The sequence below is a fragment of the Microtus pennsylvanicus genome, chromosome 14 (assembly GCF_037038515.1).
Source record: "Microtus pennsylvanicus isolate mMicPen1 chromosome 14, mMicPen1.hap1, whole genome shotgun sequence".
Lineage (NCBI taxonomy): Eukaryota > Metazoa > Chordata > Mammalia > Rodentia > Cricetidae > Microtus > Microtus pennsylvanicus.
Window position 1 is genome coordinate 15,849,014 of NC_134592.1, and position 20,354 is coordinate 15,869,367.

Sequence of the window (20,354 nt, forward strand, 5' to 3'; positions counted from 1 at the left end):
ATATAAGTTATCAAACTTCTCTCTCACGCTGCCTTTCATAGTCTTAAAGATACTTTCATTATATAAAAACATCTGTCACAGTTATTCTGACATAAATATGCTGCTGTTTATACAATGTATGTGTCTAAAACTTACATTTTCACAAACTCAAAGAATTCTTGTGCATTCCAGGGAGCTGAATTGAAGGATTCATCTTAAACAGGTAAGATACACCCCTCTCAATTCCCTGGTCCTAAATTTTTCTTTCTTACTAAACTTAACTTTGTTCTCTGCTCTGCCAACACCTTGCCATGCCCAAGAGACTCTGGACAGTTTCACATCACAGTTCCACAGTTAGGAGTAAAGCGACCAGTTGCCCCAGGAAGTGACCAGCACTCAGCTATCTCAGGCCCCCTCAAGAAAGACTTCGACACCCACAAATAAGCAGGAAGCAGTCTTGAGAATCCGCCATCTCAATTCCTTCAACCTGCTATGCCTAACTCCCCACTTTTTTATTATAAGATGGGAATGTTGTAATCGGCTGGTCTGGTCTGTCACAAGCTCCGCCCACTCCCAACCTCCCCATTCCACCAAGACAAGCGACCTCTGTCTCTCTGTCTCTGTCTCTGTCTCTGTCTCTCTCTCTCTCTCTCTCCCTCTCTCTCTCTCTTTCTGGAGAGGCAGCTTCTGCCTCTCTCTCTTCTCCACCCTCCTCTTCCCCCTTTCCTTTTCCCCTTCATAACCCACTAAGTAAACTCTATGCCCAAACTCTCTCTGCATGGCTTATCCGTCTGTCTCCCACGGAGGCCTCAGGCCACCCGCCATAGAACCCAATGAGACCTCAGATGACTTGCCTCAGCTCCACGTGGGTCTGGTCCCCCACATGTCTTTATAAATGATAGCAATGAAGCCGGGCGGTGGTGATGCACGCCTTTAATCCCAGCACTCGGTAGGCAGAGGCAGGCAGATCTCTGTGAGTTCGAGGCCACCCTGGTCTACAAGAGCTAGTTCCAGGACAGGAACCAAAAATGCTACGGAGAAACCCTGTCTCAAAAAAAAAATGATAGCAATGGGGATGAATGAAGAAGAAAAACAGGACAATGACTGAGCAGCTCGGATGAATCTTAACATCCCCTCATTTTAAAAAGTTAATTTTTGTTTCTATCGTAAGAATGTCTAATAGGCAGTGGGACCATGAGTCAAACCCAGGTCAGTCTAAAACGGAGACCAAAATTGACCTGATCAGATGACGAGATTCATTCATCCATTCTCTCTCTCTCTCATTGACTTTAGTTAGGAATTTTGTTTTTGTTTTAGAGACAAGGTCCCTCTGCAGCCCTGGCTGCCCTGGACCTTACTATATAGACCAGGCTGGCCACTAGGTCCAGCTTTGACTTTTAAAGCCCGTCTATTCACTTACCTGCAAAACGGGGTTAGTGTGCACAAGCAGTTACTGTTTTTCTTTGGTCACTGGAAGCTCTGGGAAAGAGCCACCTCTCATCTCCCTTTGTGTTGTCGACTGAATCCTGCTTCCTAGATTGTAGGGCTGATGTCCCCATTTCCAAGGTGTCAGTAGGGGATGCTTTTAGCTCTTCACGCCTGCCTGCATATGCTTGGCGGTCCCCTCATCAAGGCCACAGCAACCCTTTCTACTCCCAGCCACTGAAACTCTCCACCTCTGAAGTGCTCACTGTCCTGCTGGTCCCCCTTTGCTGCTGGACACAGTCGCAGGGGCCTGGCTGGCTGACTGTGTTCCGAGGTCTCGGAGGTGAGGATCCAAAGGTGAGTTACTGGAGGCACCCAGAATACAGCCTGCCACGAGTTCAGGGCTTACAGCAAACTACCCGCTGTTGTCATTCCATGTAAGCCTTTTTGGCAAAGACTTTACAGCGAGCTGTGTCCCAGCCTTGTAACACAATCTATTTAGTTAGCTTTTCTGAGACAAGGTCTCATCTAGGCCAGGCTGGCCTTTGAATTACTGATCCTCCTGCCTCTGTCTCTTCAGCACCTGGATTATAAGCATAGGAAGCCATGCCTGTCTGTTTAATTCAATTAATTTAAATTGAATATGTAATTCAATTAATATATATTTTTACTAAGCACCTACTATGTGACAGTAGTTACTATTTCAAGTTTGAAGGTTTAGAAAATAAATAGTTAAGTCCTTGCCGTCAAACAATTTAAATATTGGCTATCAGCTGGAAAACTAACGAACTTAGTTATTCTCTTTAGTTCTCTTTCTTTCTTTCTTCCTTTCTTTTTTTCTTTCTTTCTGTGCTGAGGATCAAACTCAGGGCTTCACACATTCACAGCAGCATTTTCCCAGCTGGCTATTTCTCCACTCCCTCCCTCCCTTTTATGTTTCTTTTTTAACATTTATTTACTTATTATTTTGATTTTTCTGTGCATTGGTGCTTTGCCAGCATGTATGTCTGTGTGAGGGAGTCAGATCCCATGGAGCTGGAGTTACAGACAGTTGTGAGCTGCCATGTGGAACAGAACCCGGGTCCTCTGGAAGAGCAATCAGTCTCTTAACCACTGAACCACCTCTCCAACCCTTTCTTTTTAATTTTTAAGGCAGGGTCTTGTTCTAGGCTGTCCTGGAACTCAATTCAGGTTGGCCTCAAACATGTGGTACTTCCCTTCAGCCTTCCTAGAGTTGGCATTACAGCTAGCTACCTCCAACTTAGATACTAAGATGGCAAAGCTGACTGAAGGCTAGATCAAGAAAGGCATATAGGTGATTTGAAGTCAACTGGCTTCAAACTGATGCTCTGAGGAGGGGTTACCCTCATGACCGTAGAAACCTTATGATCGAAAGCAGAAAGATATTTTGGGAACTGACGACTGCATAAAGGCAAAGGAGCTGGGCCAGTTGTGAAATGGCAGGAAATGAAGTCACAAGAAGAACCTGGGATCATGGGATATTAGTACCACCCCTTATTCCGGAGGGATGCAGATGGTTTTGCATTGGAGACTGTGATATGAAGTTTTTGAAATAGTGGTGATGGTAACACAAGCATGTGGGTGTCACTGATGCCAATGAACACACTTTTTGAAATGGGTATAAACCAGGCGGTAGTGGCACATGCCTTTAATCCCAGTACTTGGGAGGCAGAGGTGGGCGGATTTCAGTGAGTATGAGGCCAACCTGATCTACAAAGTGAGTTCCAGGACAGCCAAGACTGTTATACAGAGAAAACCTATCTTGAAAAACAAAACAAAACAAAACAAATTGTGAACTGGGCGGCAGTAATGCATGACTTTAATCCCAGCACTCTGGAGGCAGAGGCAAGCTAATCTCTGAGTCTGAGGCCAGTCTGGTCTACATAGTGAGTTCTAGAACAGCCTGGGCTACACAAAGAAACCCTGTCTTAAAAAAAAATGTGTGTGTGTGTGTGTGAGAGAGAGAGAGACAGAGAGAGAGAGAGAGAGAGAGAGACAGAGAGAGAGAGAGAGAGACAAAGAGAGAGAGACAGAGAGAGACAGAGGGAGAGCAGATGGCAGCAGATTCCAGTTAGTCTTGCCTGAATGCACAAGGGCGTAGAACTGTCTGCTGTAGCATGGGTAACCTACCAGGGGCCCTAACTCCGAGTGAAACCAACACAGAGACCAACAAAAAAGTAAAGAATAGAGGTTTATCTTGGTTTGTGACTTGGTTTCTGGTGAGGGCGTTGTGCTATCTTGGGACATGGTGGAAGGGAAGAAGAGCTCATGCGGTATGAAGTGAAGCAAGAGAAAGCCGAGGAAGTCAAATTCTTGTGGCAATTTTCTCTAAAGATTACTAACCTCCTCCCACAAGAACCAACCCACTCCTAAGAGAAGAGCATAACTTCCCATATTGCAGGTCTATAACTACATACCTCTTTTTTTCTTTTCTTCTTTTTTTTTTTTTAGTTTTTTTTTTTGAGACAGGGTTTCTCTGTGTAGGCCTGGGTTCTAAACAAGTTTTTCTTTTTTAAAAAATTGTTTTTATTGTTTTTTTCATTCCCTTCTTCCCCTTCTACCCTCTCCCGTGACCCCCACACTCCCAATTTACTTAGGAGATCTTGTTTTTTTTCTCCTTCCTGTTTAGATCCATGTATGTTCCTCTTAGGGTCCTCCTTGTTGTCTAGGTTCTCTGGGGTTGGTTCTGAACTTTTTTTTTGGAACAGGGTCTCTCTGTAGTTTTGGAGACTATCCTGGAACTAGCTCTTGTAGACTAGGCTGGCCTTGAACTCACAGAGATCCTCCTGCCTCTACCTCCTAAGTGCTGGGATTAAAGGGGCTCTGAGCTTTTAAAGACCCACATATCTCAGCATTGCCCCTTGGGGGTTAAAGCAGAGAACTGTGGTTGATGTTGCTAAGCCACAAATGCAGAAACTGGAGCTCAGTGAGCGACAAGGATTGTCTGAGGTTACACAGCAGGAAGTCCTAGAGCTGGGATTGAGATCCCCGCAGTCGGGGCCCAGAGTCCACACCTTCACGCAACAAGTCAGACAGAATGAATGGCTAAAAACATGCATGAATGGGTGTGTTCAGCCCTCTCTCTGAATTGGTGGGTCTATACAGGGAGGGGTGGTGTGCACGCATGCATGCGTGTGTGTGTGTGTGTGTGTGTGTGTGTGTGTGTGTGTGTGTGTGTATTGCCTCTCCTAGAGAGTTTTTGGTAGCATCTGTAAACATTTTTTGGTTTGTCGCAACTTGGCGGAGGGGTGCTACCTGCACCAAATGACTAGTGGCCAGGCATGCTGGAAAGCATCCTTTAGTACACTGGACAGCTCTCCCCAAAGAATTGCATACCCCAAATGTCCATGGTGCATAGGCTCTCACCCTAACCCAGAGTTTTCATACTTTCCCCAGCTCCTGCTGCTGTATAATCTTTTGTTGCCTCTCTCTGTGTCAGTGGTTTTCAAAATGTGGGTCAAGACCCTTTTGTGGGTTGAACAATGCTTTCCCAAGGGTGGAATATCAGATACTTACATTACGATTCCCAGCAGTAGTCTGTGAATTACAGCAATGATGTAGCAATAAAGGCGGTTTTGTGCTCGGGGGTCACCACAATGTGAGGAACTGTATTAAAGGGTCACAGTCCTAGGAAGGTTGGGAATCACTGCTGTGTACGCCCAACTGTCCTGGAATCCGCTATGTAGCAGACTGGCCTTGAAACTACAGAGGTCCTCTTGCTTCTACTGTAAAACCCCAGTCTCTCATTCAGTCTCCTACTGTTTGATTGTCTTTCACAAGAGTTACTCTGGAATGATTCCGTGCTGGTATCTCTTGGGAGCCAGGAGGCTGCCACACTCTGACGTTACCTTCTAACATCCTGTCTCACCAACCTCTGACCTGGAGCCACAACCAGGGCTTTTCTGGCAGCAATTCTGCTGTGGTGGTTCCCATGCCTATGTGTCTACCGGGAGTCTGGAAAGACTTTAAGACAATCCTGAAGCCATTTCTGACAATTCTGAATCCTCTCAGCCTCAATGCCATAGTGCTTCCCCTCCTCCCCTGGGAACCAAGGACCTAACAGCTACACTTGCACGTACTCAGTTCCTGAACAATTACCCATATACGTATGTTTTGATTCAGTCCCCTGGGAAACGGGGTCAAAATGACCTCTTACCTCATCTGATCTGGCAACAGCTCTCCAGCCAATTATTGGTAATAGCCTTTTTGAATAAGCCAATCACAACCCCCCTTGCTTCTATGGTCTTCTTTAAAAGTAGCCTGTGCCAGCTATTCGAGGTCTCTCAGCTTCCTGAATGCCGAGTGACCCTGTCACGACAGAATTAATAAAATTCTCATGCTTTTGCATCGGCTGTGGTGTATGAGGTGGTCTCTGGGAGTGACTCCTCCTCGGTGTTTGGACGCTAGAGTCCAACAGTGTCAGACTGCCTGGAGCCGGGTGTGTGTGTGTGTGTGTGTGTGCGCGCGCGCGCACACACACTGTGTTGGTATTTACTCGAGCCAGTGGTGCTTTCCTTTGGCTCAATACCGATCTTGTGCTGCCGTTCAGTTCCGTGAGTGAGCACCAGAGTGGTGGCAGTTCTCAAGGTCAAGGAATTCTCCCTACTTCCCTCCCTCCCTCCTTCCCTCCCTCCCTCCCTTCCTCTCTCCCTCCCTTCCTTCCTTCTCTCCTTCTTTCCTTCCTTCTCCTTTTCCACACCTTTCTCTTTATTTTTGAAACTGGGTGTAATTTAGCCCAGGCTGACTCAAGGCAATCTCCCACACCTCAGTCTCCCTTGCTTTGGGATTTACAGGTGTTCTCCACCGTACCAAGCTACCTTGTTTTCCTCATTAAAATTCTCAAGTTACACCCACTGCTCAAGGGATCACCTAGCCTAAGTAGTGGCTAATGTTTAGGGGACATTCAGTTGATGCCGAGTATGGGGAAACCTCAGAACTGAGAGCTCACTCAGGTCCTGCAGCTTACAGTGGGCATGGAACTGAAATCTAAATCCAGACAACTTGAAAGCAGAGCTCACCTGTGCTCCCACGCCTCTCTGATGTCACCTTGCAGGTCTCCTGGGCTGACCATCACCCTGGCAACTCCCAGAAGCTCCTCCCATTGGCTATCCACTGACGAGTACTACTCTTCCGGTCCACTCAGCTCAACTGTTGCTGAGGGAGAGCAAAGGAGCTGGACCAGACTCTTTGTCTAAACATATCAGGCTACAGGTCACCACTTTCCGTTCATCATTAAGGCTTAAACAGTCAAAGTCCACCATTTACTGTCGGTGAAAGGGAGTGGTTAAGGACGCAACTTGGTATCTCCAACAGGACAGTCAGTTCCCAAGGGGAAGAAGCAAAATCCTGTTTCTCTCAGTACTTCATTACAGGTGGCATTTAAAGGGGCCTGGTAAATACACTGAAGGAGATGAATGAGCTTCGCATATTCTTGGTGGAAGACCTGAAAGCGTGATTGGTCACGAGTTAGACTTGAAGCCCAAGGTCACTTTCAAGCTTTGGACCTAGGCCAGAGAGCTGCGTGACAAAGGGTCGGTTGTTGTCTTCAAGTCGAAACCCTTACAGTCTATTTAAGGTTGCCTTGTTTGCAAAAATCACCAGAGATAATACTAAGCAGACAGGTGTGGCTATAATCTTATACATTTTTATTAATCAAGACAGGGAGTAGGTCTGAAGATTTACTAGGACAAACAAACAAAAAAACCAAAACACAAAGCCCAAAAAACTCAGGGCTGGGGAAATAGCTCAATTGGCAAAGTACATATTTTGCTTGTATGAGAATGTGAGTTTGATCTCCAGAACCCATATATTAAAAAAATAAAAGCCGGGTATGATGGGGCATGCTTGTAATCTGACTGTTAGGGAGGAGGACAAAGACTGACTCCTGGGACTCACTGGCCAGCAGGCCGTCCCAGTCAGTAAGCTCCAGGCCAGAGAAGATAGCCTGCTTCAAAAGTGAAGGTAGATCTGGGCATAGAGAAGCCTGCTTTTATCCCTACACTGGGAGGCAGAGGCATGAAGATCTCTCTGAGGTCAAAGCCAGCCTGGTTGACATATTGTGTTTTAGGACAGCCAGGACTAGAGAGCTCCTGTCTCAAAACACCAAACCTAACCAAAACACACATATAGACAAAAATAAGGTGAATGGGTCCTGAGGTTGACCTCTGACCTCTACATTCATATGCATAATGTGTATATGCACCTTCAGGTAGTGCATACACACACACACACACACACACACACACACACACACACAGAGAGAGAGAGAGAGAGAGAGAGAGAGAGAGAGAGAGAGAGAGAGAGAGAGAGACACCCCCCTGGAAGGTGGCCCTGTCTTGGGTCCTGATATACTCATATACTCATGTAGGAAGGCACCGATTCTATTTACTGAGCGATAGCTCATGACATTTGCACACACAGTGTTTTCTTTCTCCAGCTCACGGTGACGCCCAACACTTGAGACATAACAGCAGATTAGGATCTTGAATTCAGGAACCAAACAGCTATGGTTTGCTTCTGCCCCTGAAAGTGGTCTGGGAGCTTGGTAAACAATTAAGCTCCATGATTTTGGCAGGTGTCCTGTCTGTAAAGTTGGAGTGGTCATCCATCACTCGGGGTTGTGATCACAGGTCAAGGCAGACCAACAGAATCACAACAGTCCTGGGGGTGGACGTCAGGCGAGTTTCGGGAGGCTCATACACTGACAAGTCAGGAGACCAGTGAGTTCGAGTGATCCTTCAATGCTTCTAGAGTCCCCAGACATCTAGGTGCTCAAGCCTAGCTCATCATACAAGCGCACAGGCCCAACCCTGGCCACAGGACCCTGAGCTCCGCCCACAGGACCCTGAAGCCCCGCCCACGCATGCCGGGATTTGTAGTTTTTCAGGCTAGCCGGCCTCAATCTCAGCTTCTATTGGTTTTCTTGAACCCCACGTCCCGAGATCGCACCAATCAGGGTATGTAGGCATCCGAGCTCTCGAGCGGTGGCGGCGCAGCTCAATCACAGCGGGGCGGACTCTGGAGGTGGTTGTTTTGAGGCTGCGTGACGCCTGGAGTTCCCACGGTCCTGCAGTCACAGCGGCGGTCACCCGCCCAGGTAATCGCGGGCCCTCGGGAGGACCCACGCCCCACGAGAGGTGACTTATGGGCTCTTAGCCAGGTTTTCCATCCCTCGACCCTTTCTGAGTAATATTTCCCTCCTGGGACCACCCAGTCCGAGGCTTGTTTGTGTCGCGACTGTGTTTTGCTGGAACGGCGGGTTTCCCTGGAGGGCTAAACTGAGGCAGAAGGAGGAGTCGATTCGCTGAGGTCCCATCGCCGGGCAGGGCCTGGCCGGGTTCCAGGTGATTGTTGATGTTTTTAACTTGGAGCATTGCATCCGTGGAAAGGGGCAATTCCCGATCTCAACAAAAACACCTCTGTAGAAATACCCCAAATATTCCTTCCAAGAAGAGCTGCTGAGTTTCAGGAAGGCTCACATCCATCTTGAAAGTGAAAGCTGGCTTTATGTGGTCCCAGGTCCCTGTTAAGGTTAGGATTATTTTGGGCCAGCGGTTTAGACACTGAGGGCTGGAGGATGGAACTTATGTCACATGCTCCGTTTTATAGATGAAAATGAGTGGTCAGGGCTTAAGACTCGCTCTGTGATCTGTAACGACTGGAATATTCTTTATTCTGGGGCTGCAAAGCAACCATTTATTGGGCTGTAGTAGGCTTTTGTTTGGTTTTGGCTTTGAGACAGAACCTCAAACTCACCGTGTATCCCAGGCTGGTTTTGAATTCAGTGACTTCCCTGCCTCATCTTTCTGCAGGCCAGGATTACAGGACTGGGCCATCATGCTATATAGTTTGCTAAGATTTTTGAGGCGAGTTTATTTTGTCAAGGATAGAGGTGTCCTTTGTGTGCAGAGCAATACTCAAGTTTCATTTAGGAGGAAGGACTTCGTGCAGAAGGGAGTGAAGTGAAATTGGAGCGCTGGGTGATGGGCAGTGGCTAGTGGGGTGGAGGAGGAGTTCACATTACCTGGAAAACAGCAAGGCGAAGTTGTGGACAGTGCTTTGGATCTGTAATTGTGGAGTCTGTTTGGAATAAGGAATTATATGCGGGGAGTGAATTGTTCCAGGAGGGGAGAGGCAGGTGCGTCTCGAATGCCCTTTAGTGGGGCGGGAAATTTGGGTGTTGTCCTGAACACCCAGTGAGCTGCCTTTAGTGTAGATTTCTCTTTATCTTGAAGTGTTTGTAGCGTAGACAGTGTTAGAGAGGAGGCCACACCGAAGACCAGAAGGGCACCACAATAACCCCCAGGGGAGTTACAAAGAAGTAGTCCTCAGGATGCCCGGGATGTTGCTGATGGATGGGGATGTGTTGCTGTGCCTACACCATGGGGGGCTGTCACAGGGAGCGGGCTGGTGTAGGGCACTCGCTGGATGGCCTGCTAGGTCTGGTTAGAGATGATGTGGTGTTCTGCCCAGCCATCCTGGCTGCTGCCTCCTAGAACGTTTTCTCTTTATGGTAGCTGGGAGGACTCTCTGGAGTAACCGGTGAAGGGTCATGCCTGGCACGTAATTATAGGTGACTGGCAGCCCAGTGGCTTGTTGTTACCAGCGTCGCCAGAAACACATGAGTCACAGCGTTGTGACCGCTCCAGTGATGGGAGCCCTGCACTTGCTCTTCTGGGTCCTCCATAGTATATGTGATGTGGTCGCCATTAGCAAACACATGGTCACATTTCACCGTGTTGAAGGGAAAACTCTTCCTGGAATTTTCCTATGACTTTCTTTTGGAGATATGCTTATTATTATTATTATTATATTTTTGAGAAAGTGTCTCTATGTAGTCCTGGTTGTCCTGTAACTCCCTATGTAGACCAGGCTGGCCTCACAGAGATAGACTTGCCTCTGCCTCCTGAGTGCTGAAAGGTGTATGCTACTCCAGGCCCCGATTGTTATTTTAATTTAATTTTCTGTTTTGAGACAGGGTTTCTCTTTGTAACACCACTAGCTGTCTTGGAATTAGCTATGTAGACCAGGCTGGCCTTGAAGTCACAGAGATCCACCTGCCTCCGCCTCCCATGTGCGTGATAGCATTGCCCGGTGTGTTTGTTATTTTTATGAAACAGGGATTTGCTCTGTAGCCCAGGCTGATCTTGAACTTGCAGTGGTTCTCCTGCCTCAGCCTCTAGAATGCTGGAATTTTAGATTGTGATAACGCTCTTGGCTCCGGCACTATTTTTATCTTAATTGTGTGTGTGTGTGCACAACTGCATTTGTCCCATGGCTCATATGTGGCAATCAGAGTACACAGCTTACTTCACACTAGCTGGTTCTCCAGTATCTGTGTGTGTGTGTGTGTGTGTGTGTGTGTGCGTGCGCGCGCGCACAGTTGCATTTGTCCCGTGGCTCATGTGTGGCAATCAGAGTACACAGCTCACTTCAGACTAGCTGGTCCTCCAGTATCTGTGTGTGTGTGTGTGTGTGCACATGTATGTGCACAGTTGGATTTGTTCCATGGCTCATTTGTGGCAATCAGAGTACACAGCTTACTTGACACTAGCTGGTCCTCCAGTATCTGAGTGATTCTCCCATTTCCTTCCTCCTTGAGTGGTGTTCTGGGATTACAAATGCATGACTCAGTTTTTTTTCCTGGGTTCTAGGAATCAGGCCATCAGCTTTTCTGGGCAAATATCCTTATCCACGGAATTATCTCCATGACCCTCTGATACAATTTTTTAAGTTGCTTAGTAGACCAAAATCAAATCTCAGTTTATGATGAGTAAGTTGTCACGAGCATTGATGGTGTTGAAATCCGAATGATTAAATAAACACGTGATGAGACTCATTTTTTTTTAACCAGAAAAGCTTACTTAGATAATTATGTATCCAGATTAGAGAATGTAAACTTTGATGCCATCAGGAGAAAAGATGAAAGAAAATGAGGTTGCTGTTTGTCTTAGAACAGTGGCTCCCAACCTACGTATGGGTTGCAGCCCCCACAGTGGGGGTCACACATCAGGTATCCTGCATATCAGATATTTACTTTACAGTTCACAGCAGTAGCAAAATTACAGTTATGAAGCAGCAATGAAATAATTTTATGGTTGGGGGTCACCACAACATGAGGAACTGTATTAAAGGGTCACAGCATTAGGACGGTTGAGAACCACTGCCTTAGAACAAAGTAGCTACTTGGAAAAAGGGTGAAATCAAAAGCCCAATGTTCCCATCACTGGAGAGAGAACCAGGTGGATCTCTGTGAGTTGGAGGCCAGCCTGGTCTACAAAGTGAGTTCCAGGACAGCCAGGACTGTTACACAGAGAAACCCTGTCTTGAAAAACATACACACACATACAAAAAAAGTCAGATTTCAAGGCTGGGTGTGGTAGTGCATACCCTTAGTGCTAGCACTCAGAAAGAGTCTAGTGAATCTTTTTGAGTTCCAGGCCAGCCAGGGTTTTCTTTAAATAAAATTAACAAACAAACAAACAAACAAAAAGGTCTAACCTCAGAGCCAACATATAAATATAAAAGCTTCCTTTAGTCATTTTTGGAAAAGAACACAGGCTATAATGAAACCAAGTTTCAAAAATAATAATCATGATTTAAGAAATTCAAATTTCAGGGGCTGGAGAGGTGACTTAGTGGTTAAGAGGACTCTTAACTGTTCTTCCAGAGAACCTGGGTTCAATTCCCAGCACCCACATGGCAGCTCACAACTGTCTGTAACTAAGGTCTGACACCCTCACACAGACATACATGCAAACAAAACACCAACATACATCAAACAAACAAATAAATATAAACTAAAGAATTGTTTTTAAAAAAATCAAATTTCGGGCCGGGCGGTGGTGGTGCATGCGTTTAATCCCAGCACTCGGGAGGCAGAGGCAGGGGGATCTCTGGGAGTTTGAGGCCAGCCTGGTCTACAAGAGCTAGTTCCGGGACAGGCTCCAAAGCTACAGAGAAGCCCTGCCTTGAAAAACAAAACACAAAACAAAACAAAACAAAAAAATAAATCAAATTTCAACTAGGCATTAAAAACGAAAGTCTTAAGAAACTCAACCAATCATTGGAGGTTCTGTCACTAGACTCCTGAGGCTTCCTACTGACGGCTTTGGTTCTGTTTGCCTGGGAGTATGTTAGATACTTGTGGTTTCTCTAATGGTAAAAAAATGCTTTTTTTTTTAAAGGCGAAGTTCTCCCTGTACAGCTCTTAAAAATGAACATGTGCTAAGGGTTTGCTCAACCTATTAATAAGAAAACTTGTTGAGGTTATTATAGCCAGTTCAGAGGGTGCTCCAAAGTGCAGCCCTGACTGCAGCCTGGAAATACTGGAGTGTGAAAGGGGTGGGGTGGCCTGGGGTCAAAGGAAGTCAGCTTAGCTCCCTTTGTTGGGATATTTGCATGTCTGCCTGAGAGTTATTTGCACACAGGGCCTTTCTCCACAGGAAGTAGGCAGACAGTCTTTTCAATGGAACCAGAATTAGGTGGGCCTGGTTAGGTTCGATTGTACGGAATCTGGCTCCTCACCAAATCTCAGTTCTCCTAGTTGAGGAAAATGATAATATACTCATCTAGTAGGACATTTTTTGTTTGAGATAGGATATAATTACCTTAGTCTTCAACAGGAAACCCAAAAGCTGTCTTTATCCTGTCGTCCTTCTAGAAAGGGAGTGGTGGCCCTGTGTTGTAGCAGAGGGTCCTGTTGTACAGAGAAATTAGGGCCGAGGATGAAGCTCAGTCATAAAGCGTTTGCCTGGCACTGACCCCAGGTTTGATCCCTAGCACTGAAAACAAGGCTGGGTACAAGGCACATTGTAACCCCAATACTTGGGAGGTGGAGACTGAAGAATCTGGAATTTTTTTTGGAGGGAGGGGGTTGCTTCTTTTTTTTTTTTTTTCTTTTGGTTTTTCGAGACAGGGTTTCTCTGTAGCTTTGGAGCCTGTCCTGGAACTAGCACTTGTAGATCAGGCTGGCCTCAAACTCACAGAGATCCTCCTGCCTCTGCCTTCCTAGTTCTGGGATTAAAGGCGTGTGCCACCTCTGCTCGGCTGGAGTGGGGGGGGTGTTTCGAGGTAGGGTTTCCCTGTATGACTCTGATTATCCTGGAACTCAATAGGTGAGACTGACCTTGAACTCAGAAATCTGCCTGTTTCTGTTTCCTGAGTGTTGGGATTAAAGATGTTTGCTACCAAGCCTGGCTGCCAATCTGAAATTCTGAGTCATCTTTAGTTACCCGGTGAGTTTGAGGCCAGCTTAGGCTACCTGAGACTGTCTCAAAATACAACAGAATACAATACAATAAAAGAAAACAGAAAGCCAACCCAGTAAAACAATTCGATTTAAGGAAACAGCCCTAGCTGGCCGGAAGGAGTTATGCACACCTGTAATTATCTTGGAGTTGAAGGCAGAAGGATTGTGTGTTCTGGGTCAGTCTTTGCTCTATAATGAGACGCTGTGTCAAACCCAAACAAACCCAACACGACAAAACAAGCAGACAGTCCAGACGGGCTCTTCATTCATAGTCCATATCACTGTTTGCAGAGCTGTTTACTTTAACCTCCCAGAGAACAGAGCACAGTGAAGACTTGCCTGTTTGGAAGTTCCTCAACAATATCCTCATCCTGCTAACCAGCTTCTTGGCTTGGCTTGCTGCATCTGACCCAGAGCCAGTATTGAGTGGTAGCTGTCAGTGAGAGGTCACACTTGTGGTAAGGCGGGTGTCATACCTGGCTTTGAACTTGACCTCTCTACTTGGATGACCCTCCCCTGGCCTTGCCTTTATTACCTGTGGCTCATGACAGTTTATCTGGAATGCTCACTTGTCCCAATGTCCCTACCTGAATTAAGCCTGTTTGATGATATGTTTCTTGAAGTTGAGTCAAGTCCTGAACTTGACTTTCTGGCCTAGGGTCCTGCTGGTGAACAGTACAGTGTCACGGTGGGTATAGCAACTGGGAACTGGGAAAGTTCATGAGGTTTGTCAGTTGACTTTGGGAGTGTGTGGCTCTGGGTCTCCATGGTGGGGCACACAAGTGCTCCTCCTCGTGCCTTAAAATGGCACATGAGAGGTCCTGGGTGGCCTGGGGAAGGTCTGAAGACCCACGCAGTTTGGGTCCCAGGTTGGAGCTGTTTCGGTGTCTGTGGTCATGGATGTACCAGGATTTCCAGCTCAGGTGGTGCAGTGGGACAGGCACAGCCCACTCAGCCTGATTCATGTCCCCGATCTGCAGGTTTCTCCCCACCTCCCAGTCTCGGTTTCCTCCTCGTCTGGAAGGAGCGATGTGCGTTCACAAGGATCATCCACTGTGAGGATGAGTGACCTCTGCCTGTCTGCTCCTCCTTCCTACAGCGCAGTGAGGCACGCGTGAGAGGACCGGAAGACAAACTGAAAGCAGCCAGGAAGGGCTAGGTTTGCAGGGCTGTTGCAGTGCCCGCTTAACCGAGGTAGCTAGACTGGCTGAGTCTGCTCCGCTGCGGCTCACAGTCAGGGTGGACAGTCATCTGGGTGTCCTTGGGTCTGCTTCCAAGGTTCCCTTGGATGCTGAATAGGATGCTCTAGTAAATCCTTTCCGTGAAAAGGCATCGTTTGTATAGACCCTAGGCTTACCATCGTGTAACTTTAGTTAACTCTTCCAGGTGCTACGTTAGTTGTCATCCTGTTGTGCTTTGGAGATAGTGACACATTTGAGCATAGGTGCAGCCCCCATATGCGTTCATATATACCGGATGTATGTGATGTGTTTATTTGTATGTGTGTGTACACGCATTCATGTGTGCCAGTGCAGGTGTGTGCGTGCTGCAGGTGCCAGTGGAGGCCACGGGGGCAACTTCTGGTGTTGACCCTTGCCTTCCAGTTTGAGTAAGACAGAGTCTCTGTGGTTCACTGCTGTATACGCCAGGCCGTCTGGCCCATGAGCTTGTGTGTGGGGGTTCTCCTGTTTCTGCCTCCAGTCTCACTGTAGGAGTGCAGGGGTTACAGGTGACCGCGACCACACCCAACTTTGAATGGGTTCTCTTGATTCAAACTTAGATCCTCATGCATGCATGGTAGATTGACCCTCCCCCCACCCCCACCTCTCAGAAGTGTTTTTGATCCAAGCTTGGTTAAATTTGTGGATCTGGAGACTTTGGACATTGAAAGGCCATGTGGATTTGATTTCTTTTCCCCCTAAATATGAGGAGAAAAAAAAATCACATATCAATGCCACCCATGGAATGAGCCCGTTTTTGGGACTAAGTCACACGAACCAAACTCAGCAGAGTCTGATAGAAACCAGTGACCAGTTTGGTGATTTTGATGGGAGATTATAATAGCCATTCTGGCTGTCCTTGGGGCCAAAGGAGCCCATTCTGTTTCTTTGAGGGCAAAGTCAGCAAACTGGCCCATAGGTCAAACTTGCTACCTTTTTTTTTTTTTTTAGTAAAGTTTTATTCAAACAGCCGTATTCATTCCTTCCCATATGGTCTATGGTTGCTTTTATGAAATACTGGTTGGATCATATGATTGATTATGTTGGAGATGGTCTGGCTTGCAAAACCAAAAATATTTACTGTCTGACCTTTTACAGAGAAGCATTGCTGACTGGGCCTTGGGGAAAGCTTCCGGGCAGCTGAAGTGAGCTTCCGGGCAGCTGAAGTGAAGCCAGATAAGTCCAGGGTGAGGCAGTGCTGCTGGTGCTCACGTGGACCTTCGGGGGCGGGGGAGGGGGCTCTGCAGAGCTCTGGGGACAGGAGCTTCTGCTCTTAGGTGTCCTCTTGCTTGTCCTTTGTCCAAATATGCCTCACGATGACCCTAATCAGGGTTAACAGTAACAGATCAACAGGTCCCTGTATTGAAACCACCTCAGCAGCTCTCTAACCCTGTGTGTTGTACCCTAGTCCCCAATCTACCACACCCCAGTGACCAAACAGTAAACCTGGGAGCATTTCCTAGATTTGCTTCTCCTTAAACGCCGTTGTGTGGTGAAAGAAGTGGGAATTTAAGCAGGGCGTGGTGCGCGCTGTAATCTCAGAACTTGAGTTGCTAAGGAGGGGCAGACACTGAGGCTTGGAATGCTGAGGTGTGGGGGGAGGTGGAAGAGAAGGAGGTAGGAAAAAGAGGAACCTTAATTTGCACTCACTGAGGTTTACAGACTCAGAATCTGGTGCTTCTATTTGGAAGGGACCAAGCGTTCTAGTCCCAAGTGCTGGGATGCTGAGCTTAGGGCCCAGGAGGATGGGAGCCCATGGGGCTCGTGCCTGAGGTCTCTGCATCCAAGTGCAATCCAAGGCTGGCTGCATCCGTGTACCCAGGAGTGCTTTAGAAATGCAGGTCCTTCATTGTCACAGTCTGTACCTAACGAGACCCTCCTGTGGACTGGTGCCTGACGTGGCCTCACTAGAGGCTCCGCCCCAGGTACCCTGGCTTCCTTCCCCTCTCTCTGCAGTCACAGGGCCTCCTTCCTCTCCGCTCTACTTTGTCTCTTCTCTGATATGATATTGGGAGGGTTAGGCTAGAGGATGAGCTTCTTCAGCTTAGATATAGACTGATGCTGTGTGTTTTCTTGAGGGCGGAAGCAAGGCAGAGCCTGCCCCACAGGTTCCTTTCTGCTGAGACCTCATACCTCTTATCACAGGGTCACAGGCTTGGGCGTGCCGTTTCGGAACACACACAGTCAGGACACAGGGAGAAGCTAATGTCACAATGGGTGGTGGCCAGCCTATGGCCTTATTATACCTCCTGGGTTAGAAGGGTCTTTAAAATTTTAGCATTAGCATGTGTGGTGGGACATGCCTGTAGTCCCAGCTTTTCTAGAAGCTGAGGCAGGAGGATTGTTTCCCAGGTGTTGGAGACCAGCCTGGGAAACACATCAAGACATTTGTTTTAAAACAAAACAAGTTTTGGCATTAAAGTATAATATAGGCTGGGCAATTCCTTAAGCATAAAGTCTTGAGATGCAGAACTCTGGGGCAGAAACTAATGGGACAGGAATCTAGAACACCAAGGTCTTTGGCCAAAGAATAACTCTCCAGAGACAATGGCTGTGCCACTTCAAACCCTCTTCTGCTCTCTCTCCCTTCATTCCTTCTTTTTTTAAAAAGCAGTATTTGTTTTTATTATTAATTATGTATATGCATGTATGTATGTGTGTGTGTGGGTATGTGCGCATGAGTGTAGGTGCCGGTGGAGCTTGGCAGAGAGTGTCAGACTCCTGGAACTGGAGCTAAGGGCAATTGTGAGCCACCCAACATGGATGCCGGGAACTGAGCTCCGTTCCCTTGCATGAGCGGTCCATGCTCTTAACCTCCCCTTTGGTAAAACACATGAAAATGTTCGCACCACCTGGTGCACAGACGCATGTACTTGTTGAGTGTCAGACAAGACAGGAATGAAAGTTTGACTATAGCTTATCCAGATGTCTGACACTTAAACTGTCCATCGCTATTGTCACTAGCGTTGACACAAAAACATAGCTCTCACCTCAGAGGGGATACAAAGTTTATTCTGAAGCTAAAGATGAATGACCATGGCCCAGAAATACCAGGTAGAAGTGGTTGCTTGTGGTTTTCATTAGGGACAAAACAAAGAAAGTCATTAAAGTATTTACCACATGTCGTGGTGGGGGCCATAGACCTCAGAGGAGTCACTGCTGGAGAATTTAGATGCTAACTGAGGACATTCTTGGCTTTTGAACTGGTGGACTCTAGTAGTCTGCTAAGCCTACATTGAAAGGTTTCGATAGTCACAAGGATGTTAGTTTAGACACAGGGGAGGAAGGACAATGGATGTCTTTCAAAGGGCTAGGAGTAGCCCAAGGTAATTTGGCTTCAGTCTGCAACATTTTAACTCCATAATCTTGAAGCCCAGTCCTTTGTCCTTTGATCTTGTAGAATCTTTAACACAGGTGCAGCTCCCCCTCCTCCACTGTGTTTCCTTCCTGGAAGCTTGAGTTCACACTATTGGTCATTGCACTGAATTTTCAAACTTTATAAGTAATCTACATTGGAGCTGGTGAGATGGTTCAGTGGGCAAAGGCGCTCGCTGCCAAGCCAGCTGACTGGAGTTCATTCCCTGGGATGCAGAGTGGAAGGAGAGACCCTACTTCCTAAAGTTGTCCTCTGGCCTCCATAACACAGCAGTACTTGCCCCACCCCCATGAATAAATAAAAAATATAAATACATTTGGCAAGTAATAAACAGTTTTTATAATAAAAGAGGCAGTTTAAGAGATTTCCCTCTTCCACCCACCACCCAGCAAAAGAAACTCCCGTTCGATTTTATGTCGCTCTGCAGATTTTCCTATGCTCCGCGAGGTCCTGTGTGTTCTTGCACAGACAGTCGAGAGTGTGCTGTAGACTTATCACCAGCACGGGATTGCTGGGATGTCATCTGCTGCATTCTGAGTGGTGATAGGAACTTGAGAAGTTGGCCTAAGTGCTTTCTGGGTAATTGGTTGGTTGCGGCACACCTGACTGGATTGCCCTTTGCCCCCCACCAGTGAGTGACCGCAGCTCCAAGAGTTTCTCCTTCCGTCTTCACTGTTACCTCAGCACATTCCTCTGCCCTAAGCAGTCTGCCCTTTGACTCAGTTGCTGGGATGTTATCTCCGGAAGTCCTTGTCCCTTTATAACCAGCTCTGCGTTTTCCTTTCTAGCCTTCGGTAGCTGATACTGGGGTGCAGGATGATCTGGACCGCTGCTGTGCTTCTCAGCCTGGTGCTGGGTGCGGGTGCTCTTCCCGTTGGTGTGGATGATCCCGAGGACAGCGGCAAGCACTGGGTGGTGATTGTGGCGGGCTCCAATGGCTGGTATAATTACCGGCACCAGGTAAGAAACTGAAATTTCTTCATCACTGACTTTGTCTCCCCAAAGTGGTGTGGTCATTTTGGAAGACAGTTTTGCCTTAGTCTGATGCAGGATTTCCTTGCCTCCCTCAGCAGTGGCCTTCAGAACCAGGTGTTACTCACATTTTGGGTCTGTACAGTGTCTGAGGTAATGGCGGCATCACTTGCCTGCCTGTCACCATCACCACATATCCTGGGGGCAAGATTGCCAGGTGAGAGCCCTTGGGCTAACACCTTCATTTACAGAAAGGACACTGAGGGCTAAAGAGGGGAGGCGACCTAACTGAGACCCCAAGGAAGGAGGCAAGCAGGGCTGAAGCTCTGGGGAACACAGTCCTCCGAGTGTCTGTCCTTACCTTATCTCTCCTGGTGTTTCCTGTGGAAGTGAGAACTAAGAACAGTTAACAGTCAGCCGCCTGCCGGGAAGAAGGGGTGACCTAGGGAAAGCAGCTTGGCAGTCTGGGAGAGAGGGTGAAGAAACAGTTACCCCGCATCCAGAGATCCCACTCCAGGGTGTGGGCCCTAAAGGAACAAAAATATGTCTGTGTAAAATCTTACACTAGTATCAGCCTTACTCACATCAGCCGGTAGGAACATGTGAGTAGGAACATGGTCAGGCCACAGAAGGGGCGGAGTAAATACGTGCGCTTCAGTATGGATGAACTGTAAACACACGCTAAAAGAAGCCGGTCACAAAGACCACACAGCTAATGAGTCCATTAAATGGCACTTCAGACTAAGAAAGTCTGCAGGGACAGCAAAGGCTGGGCTGAGCAGAGACTGGGGAATGATGCTCAAAGAATTGGGGGTAGTGAGACTGTTCCCCAATTAGAAAGTGGCCAGGGCTGCACTGGTAGTGAACCGGAAAGTACCGCACTATATTTTAAAGGCAGACTTCTATGTGACTGGTTATGCTGTCTTTTTTAAAAGGTTTATATAGTTGGGTGTGGTCCCACATGCTTTTAGTCCCAGCACTTGGAGGCAGAGGCAGGCAGATCTCTGAGTTTGAAGCCAGCCCTAGTCTACAGAGCAGACCTAGTTCCAGGACCGTCGGGGCTATGTAGAGAAGCTGTCTTGAAAAACAAAAGCAAAACAAAAAAGTAGAT

General features: G+C 47.3%; 1 protein-coding gene across 2 annotated transcripts in view; it reads left to right on the forward strand.

Moving 5' to 3' along the window:
- Window positions 1–8,389: 8,389 nt before the first annotated feature.
- The window catches only part of Lgmn (legumain), a 34,066-nt gene continuing 22,101 nt past the window's right edge, over window positions 8,390–20,354 (forward strand). The window contains exons 1-2 of one of the 2 annotated variants that reach the window (XM_075948475.1): window positions 8,390–8,521; window positions 19,060–19,231. In XM_075948475.1, the coding sequence (XP_075804590.1) occupies window positions 19,088–19,231 (144 nt within the window). In that variant the 5' untranslated portion in view covers window positions 8,390–8,521; window positions 19,060–19,087. Of the gene's footprint in view, window positions 8,562–19,059; window positions 19,232–20,354 lie in introns of both variants that reach the window. The other variant, XM_075948476.1, reaches the window with a different exon arrangement.